Source organism: Rhipicephalus sanguineus, chromosome 8 (assembly GCF_013339695.2).
Source record: "Rhipicephalus sanguineus isolate Rsan-2018 chromosome 8, BIME_Rsan_1.4, whole genome shotgun sequence".
Lineage (NCBI taxonomy): Eukaryota > Metazoa > Arthropoda > Arachnida > Ixodida > Ixodidae > Rhipicephalus > Rhipicephalus sanguineus.
Genome location: NC_051183.1, coordinates 47,899,656 through 47,919,325, shown reverse-complemented (window position 1 = coordinate 47,919,325; position 19,670 = coordinate 47,899,656). Strand labels below are relative to the sequence as shown.

At 45.1% G+C, this 19,670-nt stretch overlaps 1 protein-coding gene across 3 annotated transcripts in view; it reads left to right on the top strand.

Annotated features, from left to right (window-relative positions):
• Positions 1 to 19,670, top strand: part of LOC119401832 (synaptotagmin-1) — a 143,624-nt gene that overhangs the window by 108,859 nt on the left and 15,095 nt on the right. For all 3 annotated transcript variants that reach the window (XM_037668823.2, XM_037668825.2, XM_037668822.2), the window contains exons 5-6: positions 2,820 to 2,987; positions 4,101 to 4,274. In XM_037668823.2, the coding sequence (XP_037524751.1) occupies positions 2,820 to 2,987; positions 4,101 to 4,274 (342 nt within the window). The remainder of the gene's footprint in view (positions 1 to 2,819; positions 2,988 to 4,100; positions 4,275 to 19,670) is intronic.

Genomic DNA, 19,670 nt, shown 5'->3' with positions numbered 1-19,670 from the left:
AGCGCGCTGTTGATAATCCTATCCATTCGACTTTGCCCTAAGCAGCAGTGTGACACATGCAACAGTCAGTGTTTTGCTCGCGTGCGATCTTCTGAAGGTATCTGCGAGTGTACGCAGCACCAAGCCGTAACATTTACAGTATTCCTCTATGGTCTCCCCACAGCAGAAGCGGAAGCCGAAAGGTCAGACCAGCGTAGGAAATCACATTTGTAGGTACTGGTACCACGATTCGGAAGGGTAATATCGCGAACAGCACTGCCCTGGGGTCAAAACATCCCCGTCAGAGAACGGATAACTGTCGCTATCTGTCACCTCGCCAGGCGCGCTGCCGCGTAAGAATCGATAAGGGAAGTCTGGGCCATCGCCTCGCGACTCTAATTGCCACCCTTGGCTCTGGGACCCCGATCAAGAGCAGGAGAAGCGGATATACCAACACTACCGCCGGGGGCCATTCTTACGCAACCAGGCCCGGGCTGTTATATCGCGTGTCGTTCGTGGCCCAGCTAACCGCGAATGATGGCGAAACGCGGAGCAGGTTCAATCATTGGTCGGTGGAACAGCCACGCGCTTTGGTGTCTCGTTACGTAACTGCAATGGCGCACGGTGGGCTGCGTTCCCCTTTCGCTGAGCACCATCAGTCTAGTTCGTCTTCACCGCAGCACGGTTTTCGTTATCCTTTTTTTCCTCTCGTGAGGTCATCAACGCCTACACACACTGCGAGCGCTGAAGCAATCGGCTATGTTCTTTTCAGATTTTGTTACGATGCGCGCAGCTGTTTCAAACGCAAAGTGTCACTTTTCTCGCCTTCAGCTGCAATCTAGCAACCTCGAGTTCCCTGATGGATGAATGCCTGACGTTCGCCCAAGCGGTTACATTAAAGGACACGGTATATGTGCTTGCATATGTGTGTGCGTGCGTGCGTGTGCATGTGTGCGTGTGTGCTAGCGCTACAACGGGTCCAAAGTGTACGAAAGGGGGAATGCGAGTCCTTGCAATGCATCCGGTTTCCATAGGGGTTCGCGCAAGTTCCTGCTCGTGATTTTAGCGGACCCGGTGCGGGAAGCCATAGTGCCAGTCGTGATGCAATTCATCCGGTTTCGCTAAGGTTTCGGAATCGAAAGAGTAAAGGCTTGCTGACAAAAAAAGAAACGAAGCAAATCTACTTACGACACCTCTCAGCTCAGGGGAGCCATACTATCACCAGCCTTGGTCAGATATACTTCTTTCTTCTTTTGCTTGTTTCCCTGCATTTTAGAGCGCGGCTCATAGGCGCCCGTTCCTGCGTTGAGCGGCGTAGCCGTTGGCGTCGGTGGCGTAACCGATAGAGCGAACGAAGACGAAAGAAAGCGAACGCGGAGTCTGTCGATATCGCTAACCTCGCTTTCTTCCTCCGTCACGCGCGCTGGCTCCTCGGTCGGAGTCGTGCGCATGCAGGGCTGGCACGTGCACTGCAACTGGCTTTTAACACAGCGCGGAAACAAGCGAGGACAAAGAAAAAGTACAGGACGAACACAAGCGGCTGGCTTCGCTTGTAACGGGGCTGTCGGCGTTTCGCTTGGTTCGCGACGCCTGCAATGCACAGAGTGGTGTGCGTAGCACTAGAGCGCTGGCAGTTTCTGCGGCAATATGTAAAGAATGTTACATTGCTACAGCTACGGAGCTGGGCTCAGAATTCGCATTAGGCAGTATTGTAATCGTCGGTGAATTTTTTCTCACGACCTTTCTTTTCGATCATTGAAGTGAATCAATGGCCAGGCTTGTGTGCGCAACACAAAAACATTTCACCGCGAAAGCTTGAGGGCTCAGGGACAGTGGTGGGCTGGAGCCCTCAGACAGGACACGGACGAGACGACAGCACAAAGATTTCAAAATTTGCTTCATGAAGGCCAGGCCACAACTGATCATTTCTCACACCTGCACGAGCCATGCGCCGTGAGCTGTTCGTCCTTTTCTTCTATGGCAGGGTCGACAGCAGACAGCGCTCCCTCTATACTCACAATCTGCCGTCGCATAAGCACCTTCATTTGTTCACCCGTCGCAGCAGCTTGGCAGCTAAGCCGTTGCGCGGCTAAGCTAAAAGATGCAGATTTCGAGTTCGGGAAAACGCGTCCTCATATCAATGGAGCGGAATACAAAAACGCCCGTGTAATTTCACTTACATGCATGCTAGGAACCTTTCGGTGGTCAACGTTATCCCTGAGTCATCCACCATGGCGGGCTTGATAATCGTATGGTAGTTTCGGCCCGAAAAAACACTGAATTTAGTTTATTTGACCACTATAGATGTGCCTAAGTTACTCTATAACGGAGACAAGAGCGAGTATTGCGTTGCTTGCTTTGGTGTAAACAGATCGCATTGCTGTTGCATTGAGGACAGTGCCTGACTTGCGTCCTGTAGCGGCGCATGATGACGTGCAGTGACCCTTGTCCGATATCTCACCGAAATGAAGAGCAAGAGGAGCATAGGAAATACTTAAACACAGACAAAGGAATGAAAGGTTACAAAATCAAGAATAAATTATAAATCCTGAAAATAAGTAATAAAGAGCGAATACGACGCTGTTGCCTACACACCAGAAAAGCTAAAAATGTGGCAGTGTCTTTACTCAATATCATTCCAATAACTGCGTTGACTGCCGCACTTTTCGTTTAGTTTTGTTCGATTGCTTATATGTTTAGCGCCAATGAATGAAACAAACTTGCATTGAATTTTTCATATCTTCAAAATGACCATTACTTGCTTTGAAGAGTGCAAACCAGATGCAGGACGTCGCATTTAGGTCCTCAGACTAGTGCTTTCTCTATAACCATCGGTGCAGCTTGCCGTGACTGTGATCCAAGCAGAAGACCTGCCTGGGTTGGACATGTCCGGCACGTCCGACCCGTACGTCAAGGTTTACCTCCTCCCGGACAAGAAGAAGAAATACGAGACCAAGGTGCACCGCAAGACCCTCAATCCTGTCTTCAACGAGACGTTCAACTTCAAGGTTGGTAGCTGGATGAGCGTGCCTAAACGTGCTCACCATAGAGGAATGACGGCATAAACGCGCTGCTAGGCAAGTTCTGTATTGGAGCGTATTGATAGGGATTTTATTCACAACAGAGATAAAATTGAGCCTTATTTCTTTGACCAAGCGGCTTATGCCCAGAGGTGGGCGCCCACCTCATTCCGAGTGGTCATGAGCTTGAGATGGTAGTCTAGCCCTAGTCATCAACTCTAGGTGGTCCTCGGGATTTGGGCTTGTCAGCTGGGCCTCCCACTGGTCCTCTGCTGGGGATTGGGAAGGCGTTGTTCATTGATCCTTGTTACATTCCCAGACCATGTGGTAGAGTGTGTTGCAACTTGCAATTTGCAGTCTCCTACATATGTTCCTGGATACATCGCAATTACCAGAGTGCTATAGAGGTAATGGCCCACTTGAAGTCCGCGCAGCAGACGGTTTCTTCTTCCGAAAGATAAATGTATACACATGTACGGAGAAGCTTCTGCTGCTTTAGACTTCGTGTAAGGTTATTCTTGAAACAACGTCAATCGCAATCTCTGATACAGGCTGATGCGCTTGCGGTAAAACGATAAGAGCATCAATAAGTAATTGAATTGCACCAATATGTTACAATTCATACTTCGAAAGGGCTGCTCAGTTTGATGGTGTGCAATTTTGGAATTAATCGGCACCAGGGAAAAAGAGCTGCCAGAACCTTCAAATATTCTTGTAAGCTATTTTGTCTAAATCGTTAGAACATTTCTTAAAGACAAACTAGCGTGCTTGGATGGAGTTGTATATTTTGCTTTACCGCTTATGACCAACTGGTATTTAGATTATAAATGCGTTATTTTTATGTATACTTCGTTTTTATTTTTTTTATTTGTGAAATATTACGTTCCTGTTCCAAAACTTGTAGTAACGCACCCCACTAGCTTCTAAATGTTTTTTGTATCTGTGTCTGAACATTGCCAGAAACTTGCCAATGCAACAAGCAAGTATGAAGGGCCACCCACTAGCCCTGTTCACAGCACTCTTGAACATAGCCATGCCTGCACTTAAGGAAATGACCGTGCCTGTCGTAACGCAATCCAACGTATGTTCCAACTTAACCAGGTCCCATACGCCGAGATCACCACCAAGACGCTCGTGTTCGCCATCTTCGACTTTGACCGCTTTTCCAAGCACGACCAGATCGGTGAGGTCAAAGTTCCCATGAATACCATTGACCTCGCTCAGACTATCGAGGAATGGAGGGACCTGACTGGCGTTGAGGGAGAGCAAGGACAGGTCAGTGACCTTTGACCCCGCACCATTTTCATTTTGCTTCCAACCACAGTGTCTGCCATGGTTAGATGCAGAAAGCTCGATGTTTGATGTGTTATATTTTCATTAACATTTCTGTGTGCCAGCTCTACAGCAAGGAATTGAAATTGGCAAAAGTGAACACACAGCCCACTGTGCGTTATGCACAATCCAGTTTTATGTGCTCATTCCTGTGCAATGGTGCTAATATCTATTGCTGCGCATATTTTGCCGCAGTACAAGCAATTATCATTCCAGTGAGACCGCTTGTAGCTGTAATATTTCACAGCAAATTTTCTTCACTGACTGTAAGGGATGTTTAGTTATCGCTTCCTCCATTGTCTTCCGTTTACTAGTACTTCGATCACCAATATGACACAGAAACGACGCAGAATAACAAGAATGACTCATCGTAAACTATTGTGAGCTTTGTCAAGGCAAATTGTGCGAGAACTCTAGCATGACGCGAGACTTTCACCCTGAAGTACCTCGCTCATGCTCGTGTGAACAGAACACGGTAAAAAATGTGTATGTGCTCAGCAGCACTACCGTTAAGTTAAGCTGATGACATTGTAGGAATGTACAAGGTTTGCTCGTGAACTACACGTTGGGTGTGTTCACGGAATATTTACAGTAATGTAAATCTTAGCAAACACACCTCAGGTACCCAAGCAACATATTTAACTACCTAAACTTTTTTACTCCATTACGAAAGTCATTTATGAGTAATCTTCGTTTACTAAAGTGGTAGGTCACAGATTCTTGCACTATGCAATATTACAATGTTTAAATATGAAAATTAAACAATACAAGATATTTACATTTGAATTTCATTGAAATAGTAATGTATAAAAAACAATTGCTTTTAGTGCGTACAATTGTTGACTATTTCAGAAGAGTCAGAATTTCTTGTCACTCTACTTATCGTAGACTACTTTTTGCCGTGTTTCAAACCTGTGTTTCAAACCTGTGTTTCAAACAGTTCGTCCTCTAACGCAAGCATGTTATGATACCTCTTGAACGCTCACTGAGATAGACGTACTTCACAGTTCTTCGGGACATCTAATAAATTTCTTAGCCAGTGAATCTACACGCGTTGAAAATTTTTCGACTGTCATTCTCTACGACAATTTCTTTTATGCGTTAGCCTCGTAGTAGCGTCGCACGGTGCCCTGAGTACGCATTTTGACCATTAAAATCAATGGACACTCTGTCGAATATGTACTGAGAACTCTACGGGGACATTCCATGTGGCAGCCGCACCACTACGTGACAGGTAAATCAGTATGCAACGGTCTTCTAAACTATCTCTCTGAAAGACGAAGTCAAAACCCAGGTACTGAATACGGTTGGCACATTCCTTTTTCCCCTATTTTGGCTTGGGCATGCGATGTTTCTCTGCAAGATGCATGAATGAGGTGCCTGTTTCATGCATGATTGTGCACTTTTCGTGGGGCACCTCATCTCTGTAGTCTGCATTTCTTGGAATGGCCTTGGGCATGAGCTTGTCGCATGACGTCTTGAATGCTCTATCTGGACCCTTTTTCTACCCGATCGATCGCTGCCTTTCTCGATTTTTTTCGTTAATTCCTTAATTTCTCTTTATTAATTTAATTTCCTTTCCCCACGTTCTGTGTCTCTCGGTGTTAGAGGTACTTACCTGTGGCTACGCTGCTACGCCGCCATGTGGTAGCGGCGGCACCAGGCGCACAAGGTGTCCTGTCAGCACCTTGTCTATATTTTGTTTTAGTTTATTATTTTTCTTGCCGACGTTTGTCTCGCGTAGGATGCGAGGGACAGGCACTCTGTGGGACAGAGAACATTGTGTCATGTGTGTGTGTGTGCTTGTGACAGGCGAAAGCGAAAGAGGCTCTGTGCCACCCGGCAAACCGAAGGCTCTGCGATGTCGCGTCAGCGTGTGAAACGCCTCAGGAAATGCTGCGATCTTGCCGGCACACGTCTGGATGCTATTAACCAAGGTTTTGTATTACACGAAGCTAAATTTGAAGCCTGCCTCCTGGTGATAAACTGTGCATAGTTCCTGTTTAGAGGAGGAAAGTTTCACGAAGACATATGACTCGTGCTTAGCACTCATGAAGACATGGGCGCATTTCAACTCCGTAAGATAACGAGCTGGTACCAATCTGAATCTCTGCGGCTCTAACCCCAACTTACCTATCTTTTCTATAAATATCTCCTTGCTGCTCATAGCATCGACGGCCATTTTTTATGTAGCGAAAAGCTTGTCACAATTTTTATTCTTATTATGTATCTTCGGGTTCATTCGCAGTACTGGAAAAAAAATTCAAACAAAATCTATCACTAATGGTTCACTGTGTCATGTGATCCCATTTTATGTTAAGTACAGTGAACACTGCCCCACATTCATCGATCGATGAGCTTGCCCTGAGACAACGTGGAGAGATTGCAATTCAACTACAGTACGCATTGAAGCGTAGCAAATCAGCACACTTTCGCGACAATGCTTTGCATTTATGTGAAAGCAGACAAAACTTGATACTTAAACATGGCAAGGCATCGTCCGTGTGCTTCGCTTGCAGCTCACTGCAGCTTCAGCGCGGCGAAACTTTGGCGCCAACCCGCCGAATTCTCAGAGGCCATGGATATCGAAGCCTATGCTTTCATCCGACAGATGGCGATAGCTGTCCACATACGCTTCTCTTCAAGTTCGAATATCCGAGCAGGTGTATGTCTCAGAGGCCATGTGTATCGGTGCCCGTGCTTTCACCCGACAGATGGCGAAAGCTGTCCACAAACGCTTCGCTTCTAGTCCGAATGCGACACATCTGAGCAGCTGGGCGAATCTCAGAGGTCGTGCACACCCGGGCCACTGCATTTTCTTATTTATACGACAGATGGCTCTTGCGTTTTCGGCTCCTACTTGAAGACCGAGAACACTCGGCAATAGCCTCAATACTATTTCGAATAAAAATGGCTTTGAGTAGTTATTACTATTGATGAAATTCTTCATGAGAGCCTGTATGACGTCGCAGAGCCTCTTTCGCTCAGTGTTTACCGTAGAGATAGATGTGGTGCGTTGGTTAGGTACAGTTGACTGCAGCAACAAAACAAACCACCACAGACTCACCATTGCACTTGAGTAGAGTTGAATTTTGTCACTGTAGTGTACACTTAGATGCCGGTTCCCTGTACGAACACGTGATCCTTTCACAACACCATGTAGACGTAGATTGTCTAGCTCTACATGTATAGCGCTTGCTTTTTTTTACTTAGCGTACCAAGCGCTCCGACATGACCTAGTTACGTGACCACTTTCACGCCATGCCTCTCCAGACCACGAAGCCCAACGTGCGGCTGTTCATGCATCTTTTCTGAATTCCATCATTCTTTCTTGTGTCCGCCCGTACATGCGCAAAAGGCTTGCAACTCATGTCCAGAAAGGATGCAATCTGAAATGTGCCAAGTTCATGTATATAATACGTTAGTCAGTGACGTAACGCATCGGTACTGATTAACATCAGCGATATACCACTTCTTTAGTCGATATCTCTAAAAATTTGACTCCACAAAGTTTGTATACGCATTACAAAAATTGAATTAAAGGAAGGGTAGTGCTTAAAAACAGGCCGCAATAGAACAGTTCTGGCGCAACGTCACTGTTCTAAAAGGCTTTGCATCAAAATATCACATCGGGTTCATGGCTAACTCACAACTGCGCCTTAGGTGTCTGAAAATAACCAGAGATTTTTGCGAACGTTCTTGCGCCTTGTTTCGAAACTAGGATCAAGAACATTCCTCTCCTTGATTATATTATGCTCGTTATTTCATCATCAGAAGAATAAGCTTTACGACATCGGCCTTTTTATTTTTTCCCGTCATATCTAGCTTTCAAACTATATTCCTCGTGTAAAAATTATCATCTTTGTTTTACTGCGAAATAACGCTGTAACCTAGAGCACCTGTTTTCTCGGTGGTACCAATTCTTTTTTTTCCTCTCTTCCACTGTCTTTGAAGCTTTACAAAGAGTCAACTGTGCAAAACTGAAACCATTGCAAATTTACGTTGTGCTTAAGATGCAGCCGGGATATTTTTCGCACTGAGAAAACGGTGCTGCTTGCATTCTTTCCCTTTCGCTGTCTTATTCAATACTACTCGATCTATGCAACAATACCACGGCTATCTACGGCTCGCTGGATACTTAGATTTGGGCGCTAGCGTACTGATCAGCTTCAAGTTTCCTTGTTAAAGTGTAGCTTCCTCTTCATATTCCTTTGTAATGGTACGATATGCAAGTAAATTGGCGTACAAGTGAACGCTGCTACAAGCACCCATCTCTTACAAATTCTTATGAATAAGTTGTTCATGATAAACACGCCGGCTTAAGTCCTCACTTTGTTAATGATGAACCACGCTGCATATTGACAATTCTTTTTGAGTTCTAATTAAGATTACGATGGTGCTCAGAGGCATATATGGCTTTCTATCTGATTTGTGCAATATTGTTTGCGCATATATTGTTGCCACAGTCAGTTTTTAGATTGAAAACAGGGCATCTGTTATCAGACTCTGAGCAGTGGTAGCTTTCTGGACTCTAAAACGACGGTACGTATGCGTACAGTGCCAATTAAGGGCGGCAGAGGCTAAATCCCTGTAAACGGTGAAGCCTTGCGGCTCAAGCAACGTGGCTGCCTCTGTGGGCTCTGGTTTTGTGTGGCGGCGCATGCGCTGTGCTGGCCGTGATTGTGAAGTGGTGGTCATATGTGGAGCATTCGTTTTTATTTCTCCCTCGTTTATGTTCTGTTGAGTTTCGTTTTTTATTTCTCGTGTATTTCCCTGGCAAAACGACCAGCGGAACAACCAGCATGACCTGTCCATCACTGTGCTGGCAGCGAATGTCCCAAAAAAAGTCACGAGCAGTGTTCTTTTCGGTCGACACGAAATGAGTCCAAGACAGTACACTATACCATCTGCCACGAATCCTTGACTGGACTCTGTGTTGACTGTCTTTTGTTCCTGGCACAACGAAGACACGCACTCCTTTTCATGGTGAATGCAGTGATCGTGCCACCTTAAAAATTGAGGCCAAACGGAGGTATTTAGGAATTTTGGTTTCATTTTTCTTGTCTCCAGCAATGAATTCAGCGACTATGTTTATGTATATGTATTCTGTGTTTGGGAGGACACACTGTGTTCATGCTACTGTCTTCCTTGGGAAGCATATTTTGGCAATACTAAAAGAGCGTCGCTATGTTGTTCTCTTTTAGTCTTCGCTCTTGAAAATCCTAAGGATTAGAATTATTTTATAAAGTGTTTAAACAAAAATTTAATTACACACTGCAACAGTTAAAAATACCTTCATTGTCCCTTTAAAAGCTAAGCTTCTCATCTTTCATTATACACTGTTAGATCAGTGTTACAAATCATACTATAATTGTTTTTATTATCTAATGCACCGCCTCACATTATCGCATCAGCAAGTAACGTAGGGAATACGTTTGAAAGTCATCTCAGAAATGCAAAGCAATGCTAACATTTCCCTTGTGAATCACTGAGCGAGGTTAGGATCATTCTGAACATCATTTAGGCCGTCATCGCACTCGCTACTTCTACTATTTTATTACATGCAAAGCAGCATCAGAAGTCTCTTTTTTAACGGTGTGCACACATAGTTTCAAAATACGTCTGAGCTGCTTCATTAAATGAGCACTCGGAGTGTTTGAGGCTACAAACGGACAAAGATTGCTAGGATGACATCAACCTTTGTCAACGAAGTTCATAAATACTGGAGTACTCTTGTCACTTCATTAAAAAATTACATGACGATGTTCACAATTATTGAATCAACTTTATGCTCCATCGTTAATCAGGACCATTGCATTCTTATTCCTGTATTTTATGAGTATGACAATGTCATTGCAAGACTTTATACGATTAATTAGTCCTTGCGCTATTATCTCTCAGGTGAGGCAACGCTCATATCTTTCTTCCTGATGTATACAACGATGACACCTTAACCACATTTTATTCAACGAATTTCTGGTCTACATAAAAAAGTGTTCCTGTCGCAACATTTTCTTTTGTGCACTACGAGCACGAACTTAAGCCTTCACTTTTCAACAGAAGTCATACTTCGCGCCCTAATTCAAAAGTCAATCGCGAGTGTAGATATAAATCATTGCATATTACACTTACAAGAAAATTGACACGAACATATGAAACTTACAGTTTTTGTGATTAATTCTGTTGTAAATAGAAAAAACGAACGCACGACGAAAGCATGCTTACCCTATCTATCGATGGACGCATTTGTTATCATTTTTAGACTTCTCGTAGTACAATTAGCAACCAGTCATACAGCTTCTGAAGACCTTTCGCTGCTCGTACTGCAGAAAAAGAATATGTCTAACACCTCGCATGTGCTGCCCTGTCTGAAATCCTCACTTATAAAAACGCCCGAATAGAATGGATACAGGACTGTTTTGAAACAATCTATGCTGGGAAGATAGGAAAACATACACAAAGGAAAAATGGACATATGTGTATGTGTTTTATCTGCATATTTTTTCTCAATATAAACTGCTGCCCAGAAAATGAGCAACTACGTAAAATGCTCTGTTCTTTTAGATCACTAACCAATGTGCTCCGCAGTCGGCGAGCAATCTATCGACATCTAAAGAGATACGGTCGCTCTGCTTTCTTTTTCACAACTATTATTTTTTTTCCTTCCTGAAGCTTCGTCATTTTACGCCTCAATTTTCTTTCTCTCTTCTATTATTCACGCTACTTTCCCAGCCTTTCATTTTTTATCCGTGCCCTTTCTTTTTTTTCTTTCTTACATCGTCTGCTCGCCGCTCCTCCGTGTCGCATCGCAAAAAAAATATTCTTCTATCTCTTTGAAACCCCCTTTCTCTCTTTGGGATCATGGCCCACCTGCTCCCCCCCAAACCTGCTGCGGAACGCACGGCTGCCCGTAAGTATTGCCACTGGCCGCCGCCATGCGGCGGTAGCGTCGCCCGTTGTTTTTCCCCCTTTCCCTCTATTATCCCCCGCCTCCGCGCCTGCGCAGTGCATGCACCGTTTCTGGCTTGAACACCCGTACTCCCTCTATCTCTCATATACTTTGTGGTTCTCTCTCTCTCTCTGTCCTCACCCATATTCTTGGCTCCGAAAGTAATTACCCTTTCCCTCAATTGCTTACCATGTTCACGCCCCTGCAGAAGAGCTGGCGGTGACTCCTGGAACGTGGCTCCTCCGCCTGACCCTCTACGGCGTGTTCACGTTACGGGGCCCCTCTGTTCGTCACGCTTAAAACCATCACGTATACCTTTTGTCACCGTCACCTACTCACTCGAACCTCACTGACGTGGCGGCTACTGTGTGTGTTTGTGCCTTGATGACCCACGACCACTAGTATCGGTTCAGCTTTATTGTTCTTTATTTAGGCTGACGTCGGCAGTGTCAACTGAAGAACGTCTTTTTGTTCTGCGCATCTGATTCGCTATTTGTTCCAAAGGCTAGCGCGACTTTCCTAATATTTGCAATAGTATACGTGTGACGTGTTTATGGCAACTTCATTAAAAGACTGGTGGCCACTCCATCATGTGGAGATGATAACGACATTAACTTGAGCGATAGTCTACATTATGATATATGTTTAATTGGTTTCGCTGTGTTCTATCTGTTATAAAGATTATTATGAAAAGTGCACATGTTTAAGGACACGTACCGCCGTCATTCATAGACAGTGATATGGAACATGGGTCGCAGTGGCTCCAACAAGCGTGAAAAAAGGACAATGAGGCATGGTAATATGCAGATATCAGCAAGTGCGTGATCTGTCTAAACAGTGCTAAGCGCAGTAAAGGAGCAGCGGCTCTCACCTAGCAATCGAAAGTCGCTTCAGTTGTCTTAATAAATAGTCATGTAAGATAATTTCGCATCCTGTGTAATGCCCTCAACTTTTTTCCTTCAGGCAGCAATGCAATACAAAGATAGTTTTCTAACAAACAAACAAACAGAGGATCACACAGAAAGTATTCAGTGCACATCAAATATTCACCGGCTCTAGCAAACACAAATAACAAAAAAGAGAAGAGAAAGAGAAACGCACGAACACTCAGTTCACAAAAACTCCAAACAAGCTTATCGTCTGCGACAGCACATAAAGTATGCAATATTTTAGCCTCCTGCATCTTTTCTACTGCTTTGTATACTCTTTAGGAAACTCTTGTGAGCAAGCAAAAACTACAGATGAAGCGACATGAAGCGGTGAGCAAAGATCAAACCAGGAACGTTTCAGACTTGGGCCAGCGTTTTGACGAGGGTTCCCATTGTTAACATAGCGAAGACTTGGCATAACTCCAGTGCATTGGCTCACACCTCTGGCAAAGCCAACTTGCAGATGTGTGGACAGCTGGGCCAGTTGGTATGGATCCATGGAAGTAAGCAGCGTGAAAAGCGAGACGATGGACACAGTAAGGTTGAAGCCGTTGTAGATAACGATGAGCCTCCAAGTATTATTCATACCTGCATTGTCAGAGTAGAGTTAATTATGCCCATTTATGCTGTGTCATAGCCTTCCATGTTCTTTATCAATCGCCTCCAATAAGTTACGCTACAACCAGAGATCCCAAACTGCTATTTTGCTAGTGGTCGTTGCCAGTGTTCTTTGATATTTCTCACTGCGGAACCTGAAAGACGGGGTTGAGGCGCCAGCTACTATGCCCGAGTAAATTTTTACATGCTCTAGAAACAATCTACAGACAAGTACAATGAATTTGAATTGTGGTGTTACCACAGTGTACCACTCGCTTCCACACATTATGTGCGACTGGCCAGTCGTTACAAGGACATATGATACTAATCATGCTATGCGTGTGTCAGCGTGTCGACCTGAGGCTCTTCACACATACCTTTTTGAGGAAATCCATACAGATTTCCAAGTTTCATTGAAGGGAATGTAGCGGCGCCAGAATTAACACACAAGAGACACTTTCTTAGGAGCATAATAGATCTCGAAAGCTCCACGCACCGGATGTAATTGCGCAGCCGGAAACACGACATGGCTGCCATGTTCGGGGCACCAACTTTTACCGTACAGCGTAGAGCGCCATGGAGCTACACGAAACTTTCTGGCTTCCTACTATTCCCTGGGCGACAAATTTCGCCCATCGTAAAGTCATTCTTCGTGTTTTTTTCTTTTCGTGGAAGCAATCCTAATTCGTTCTCCGTTGTTCACTTCTACTGTTAGCATCGTAGATAACGCCGCAATTTGTTTTTATTCTGGATATCCCTTTGTGAAGCCGCACAGGCTGCGCCATATTAATCTGTGATTAAAACACATATTTAACCCTGACGACCTTATCGACTTCACAGCGTAACTGGCACGCGTCATATGGTGATACGGCAGTTTGCACATGGACAAGCCCACAAGGCCAACAAAGAACGAACACCGAACTTAAAAGCGGAGATAAGCTGCTTCTAACTCCGGTAAAAGGTGGCCAGCATCATGTCTTCAGTTGAACGCTTTATGCTGTTTCGCAAGCTGTGAAAAAACAGCACGTTATATTTCACTGTCACTCCAGTATGAAATGCACGATATCTGCACGTCCCAACTTCGCGATAACGCCACACTCTGCCCAGCACACTTGTGTGACCACAGCTTGCAGCGACCCTTCTTTCTGCAGCACTATTACCTCCACGACGCCCGTCGGTCACACCGGTGCTACATTCCGACGGATTTCTGGATCACATGAGCCGATGTATGGGACAACGATTACAAAGTCTGAGTCAGATTCTTCGGAAATTCCCGTTCCAGTTCTTTAGTGCAATGTGGAAAGACCCCGCTTACTTACACAACCTATTTATACAGCCAGACATGATGGCACAGCTAGCGCTTCCAGCGAACGTCTCGCATTACACCCATTGTCATATCCTCGACATCATTGAATTTTTGGCGGATGCCCATTGTCCTCTGCAGTGACAGCACTGATTGGAATTTGATGTTGGCCTCTTGTGAGACTTACCTATCGTACTTTTTGTTTAAATTTAGCTAGTCTACTCTAGAAACTTAGTGGGACTTGCTCTTATTTCCCCCTGATTGAACGTCGTGTTATCTTGTTAGAAACCTTCAAAGCCGACAGCTCAACTCTCGAAAGTAAGTACGAAAGAAGACGTCAGTGGTCCAGCCTTTCAACGTTGCAGACATTTCACGATGAACCTGTCAAGCGCCACAGAATGTTCTTTCATGCTACGTAGTGGAATGATATTGCAAAATGATATAGCATATTCGCGCAGGGTCGCCGCACTCTGGCTTTTGTCGTATCCTCATCTTCAAGTACAAGTATATCTCTCGGAGTATTACAGGGTCGACATGAATCACAAGCAACAATGCGTACGTGATTATGACACAGCACAACTGCTTCCCGGAGTTCGTTCTTCTGAAAGTTGACGCCAGCAATGCTTGTCCCCGTTTTCTCAATCCTCCACTGAAGTTGGCATTTCACTCGACTGAAAATGACGCAGAAGTTTCCAGGTACTGCTGCCGATTATTGCATCGTGGCCTCCGGGATTAGATCTGGCAGCGCGCCGTCACTCTGCCGGAGCCGATCACGGAGGCCATGATTGCACATACCCAGTGACCACTTCTGAAACAGGGCGGCACTGCCATCTATTTTCTCAAGTCGAGGCAGGGCGTTGAGTGAAGGGACGTACCATATTATGGAGATTGGCCCACTTCCTCAACTTCAGTTTACGATTCTTGAACCACAAGAGTGTCGGATAAAAGCTTTAGTTCCTACTCTAAATGCAGCACCCCATTTGTCACATAACAGAACGAGTGTTTCTGTGGTTTGGTGTTAGTATTTACGTTTTAACGCAAGGATAAACGAGGACATAGCGCTCCTAACAACTGGTGTTGTTAATATCGTTGTGTCCTCGTGTCTTCTTTTGCATGCTCGTGTTTCCTTGAGGTAAAGCGTAAGATCTGCAGTACCAGCTAGCCCACCAGTCGGTTTTATGGTGTTAGTATGTTCGCCATAACATGCATTTAGAACATTATTGTCCGGACAACTAGCCCACCCCATTCTCTTCATGTTTCTTGACTCACCCATCAGTTCACGCCTAGGCCGAGCCAATTAAGGCTTGTAACGTCTAATTCGCACCGCTTGCAGAAGTAAGGGAAAGCTCCCGGAGTATGAGTAGAAATAGGCCTGTAGCTAGAGGAGCAAATAGTCATGCCCTCGGTGAGCATGAAATTAGCACGGCATGGTCATTGAGCAACAGAGTACTATACAAATAAGCAAGCATGTGATGGCGCCGTCGCTGAAGGTTCAAAATAAGCAGCGGCAGTTTTCAGCTAACGATACAGTCTGGGTGGCTACATTCATTTCGTAAAGTGGTAGGGGACCTCTCACAGAGCGGGCAGCTGAGAGGCTTTTCAAAGTGCGGTCGAGCTTCAATGTTCGCTTAGGTAGCACGCACACTTTTAGTGTGACCTTTAACATGGCAATCTGTTATGACAAAGTCCAAGATAACCACTCACTACATCCCAGTCCTTTTTCTTTTTCGCTCATGGCCTGTTCGTCTGCAACGCAGGTTTTTAAGGTTACATTTTGTTACGCGCGTCTTATATAAGGCATGCTTGTACTTGCCCCGTTTTTTTTTTTTGTTTCTTTTTTCATTACATGCCGTTCTGCGCGTTTCCTCGAAGGTAATACGAGGCTGCGCAAAGGCTCGACGTCCTCGCTATTGGGATTGAGTGTCTCTCGCTAATTTAAGAGCACGATCTTTCGAATGCAGCTTTCGCAATACGGGAGCGTCGCAGCGAGGAAGGTAACATATCCATTACAGTAGTTTCCGATGACTAGCGATCTGACAAGCGCCACTTTACATAATTACGAGTGGGATGAGCTGCGGTATGTTTCGCAAGCTGTACTGCAGAAATTACGCAAGCCTCTGTCATCTGCATCATCTTTGCGAAGCATGGCTTTCGAAATCGTAAGTCATGCATTTGAGACTTTGTTCACGTGATACAACAAAATATTTAGCCTATTAAATGCAAAAATATTTCTTATCTAATTGAATTCACAGACGTAACCTCTTAGTGACGATCGTATGATGTGGCGCGCCGTATGGTGGAAGTATTCCGCACTGCTATCAGCAACGTGTCGTTCCGAAAATCTTATTGTTCCTTTTTTGCTCTCATTTTTAGGGACGTAGCTATCGGGAGTCGAACCCGCAACCTACCTCGTCTAAGGAAGGCCGAACGCCACCGCCACTTAGACATCACTGCAGGTTCTGTATACGCCGGACGTTATGGTTTGGTGAGAAGCACAGAAGCACGCGAAGCGTCAGTTTGCTGGGACACTTCCGCCGTTGCACAGAACGACGATTTATAGCAACGACATAGTGGCCGCAGGAATGGATCGTTATTCCCCCGGGGCCAAAATGACCACAGCGCGCTGCACCGCTGGCTCCTTTTGTGCAAACACAGGGCGTGCGACAGTGCCATTACGCCAGAAGGCTGCACATGAACATCCCTGCCGAGCATTACGTTCCTTATTGCAACACGTTAACAAAAGCGGTAAAAGCAAATACGATCGTTAAGCATATCTGACATTATTACAGCGTGTTCCGCGTAAAAAGCACTGCACTTAAGCTCGGGTTATTCGAGCAGGATTCATCTAAGCACTCGCGTAGGCGGATCCCGTGTTGTCCACGCTCGTGAATCATATGGTAACGACATGTCGCTGTCATTTTTGGCCATGCTGTTGATCATAACTACCGCAGGTGTAAGTGTAAATTAAGGCTGCTTTCAGAGAATCGCCTGTCTATTTAAGACTCATTTGTGGTGTTATTGTCACCCTGTTAGCACAGCTAACAGAACTGTGCATGCGCGACATGAATTATAGATTCGGGTATCATCTGGGGTTTTATTTCTTGTATTGCTTATGAAAAAGTGTTCATGCACGCAAAAGCCAGCTTGCCCGCAATCCACGAGACATAAACTTCCATAACGTTGCTAAGGCTAAAGAGGTGAAATTAAAGAAATTTACTCGAAATTTTAATGCTCTGGGAAGGAGGATTAAAACCGGTATTACAATACTAGCAGGGACGCGAATGATGTAGTTGTGTCATTGTCAACATGGTCGTACCTCCGACTGAATTGCCTCCAAGATCGAAATGACTAAAGCTAGTCGCTTGTAAAGCTCTTGTTGTTGTAAAGACAGGGACACAATGGCACAAAGGTGTTCCTTTGTGTCCACACTACCTTTCTTGCGTCCTCATCTTTACCAGCGCTCACCAACATTAATCAGGCTGCAACAATACGCCAACATCGCCACCCTGAAAGATTAGCCCGCCTTATTTCTTGTCGACACCAATAGCAAGAACACCCTTAATATCCTGCATGCTGTTGCATAAAACAACAGGCGCGATTGCTGTCGCTAGCGAATACCTTTGGACACAGGGGGCAGTGGTTGCTCGCCTCGTGGGTGAACGAATGTCATGTCCCCACGAAACGTTAAAGCATTGCCGTGCTCCAAGGCTGTGGCAAAATCACATTGCTGTTGTTATGCGGCGCGACACACCATGCGACGCGTGCTTCCAGAAAGTCTCCGTTGTCTGGTAAACGCGGGAGCGATTAATACCGCCTGTTTACATAAAAGCTTCCGGTGTTGTAAGCCACCCAAGAAGGCCGTCAGTTTACTGCTCCGTGCATCGGGTCCAATAAATGTCGGCGCCTACAAACTAAATGAACAATGGTAACTGACAGCTTTCCTCATTATTTTAGTCTGTACTTTGATAGTTTCCTGTGTCTGCTGCGCCTAACTTTGCATAGAAGGGCCCCGTGGTTATTTCTGTGATTTAGAGCCTCGAACATCTTATAACCCTTCGTAAACGAGTATTTTTACGGCTGAGCACAAAATCCTGGCGTGGATATTTTATGTGGCCGGTAGTCGTTGTTGCCGCCAAGCCACTTAGGCGCCTGAAAGCAATCCATTTCATAACACTGCTTACTGCATAGTGTTTTAAGCACATAAAAAATTCATCTTACCCCGTGGCGACGCGGAGATTCTGGAAGTCGAATATACCTGCGTACTTTATTTTCGGTTTGCTGAACAAAGGTTTTACTCTCTATATTTTTCTTAAAGTAGCCCTAGTTGTAATCGACTTGAAGTTCCTATGCAACCTAGCGTCGCAGCAATGCAGTGCGTTTAAGAAGTGTAAAAAAAGCTTTACTGAAAGAGACATGCCGAGAGGAGAGACGCTAGAATATTCTGTACCACAGCACAGTCATCGTCCGCAGCTTGAACACTTCTGCGTGGCTTCAATCTAGATCGAAAGTACACAAGGTCTCATCGAGTAAGTCGACAGGTATCGAACTGTCATGCGTAGCTGTGCATGTGGAATAACGAAACGTTCGCCAACCCACTTCAATCAAATCTCATGAAATTGATGGGTGAAACGCGCTAGGTGGAGACCTAAAGCTACCGCAGCAAATCAGCACAAGTCAAAGTGCTTCAGTTGCAGCTTCTCAAGCAATCACTCAGAAATACTTCTATTATTTTCTTTTCAGTAGCTTTAAAAACAAATTGCACATTTCTTTTTTCCTAATAAAAACGTCATTCGCGTACTTGCTTTCAAGGCCTTCGTTATAATGGCAAATCTGCCTCACCAAAATATCTTTTTTAACAGCGAAGTTGTTTAAGCCGGCCGTAAAAACTTTGGTGTGTGCAAGTGTTTAGAAAAATTATCACCATCATGAACGGTTGTGTGCCGCAGAAAGTGGACAAATCCCACTACTCACCGCAGGTCCACTAAAAAGAAGGCAACAGACCGTTGCCAAGCACCATTCAAGATCTCTAAATAGGCGTAACCAGTAATTGAGGAAAGCTTTATTAAACCGTCGGGATTAACCCGATGATAAACACCGTGGCCGCACGTTTCATTTTCGCTGAAGCATCTGTAGGGAGTGCTTTAGCAGTACGTACAGCGAGAGAATACTAGGGAACGGTAAAGGCAACGGCGTGTGCGAGAAGACCCCGAAGCAATGGAAGCCCTACGCGAACTATACGACGTGCCCGTAAATCTATGGGAGGTGCGAACGCTTGGTTTCAGCGCGAGTTTCAGTCTCTGGAGTTCCGACGTCCGGGTCCTGTCTGTGACTCTCCGTGGTTTAACTCGAACCTCTCTGTGCTGAGAAGCAACCTAGCAACAACCTAGAAGCAATAATATTAGACTCCAAATCGTCCAGCTTCGCTGGCAGGCGCTGCGCGACTTAGGGCAAGCTTAACTGTGACGTTTTCACCTGTTAGAGTTGAAACAACACGAAAACGTATCAGTGTAAGTTCAGAAACAATCCTCGCCGGATTATACGTAGCACGTGATTTAGGGCGT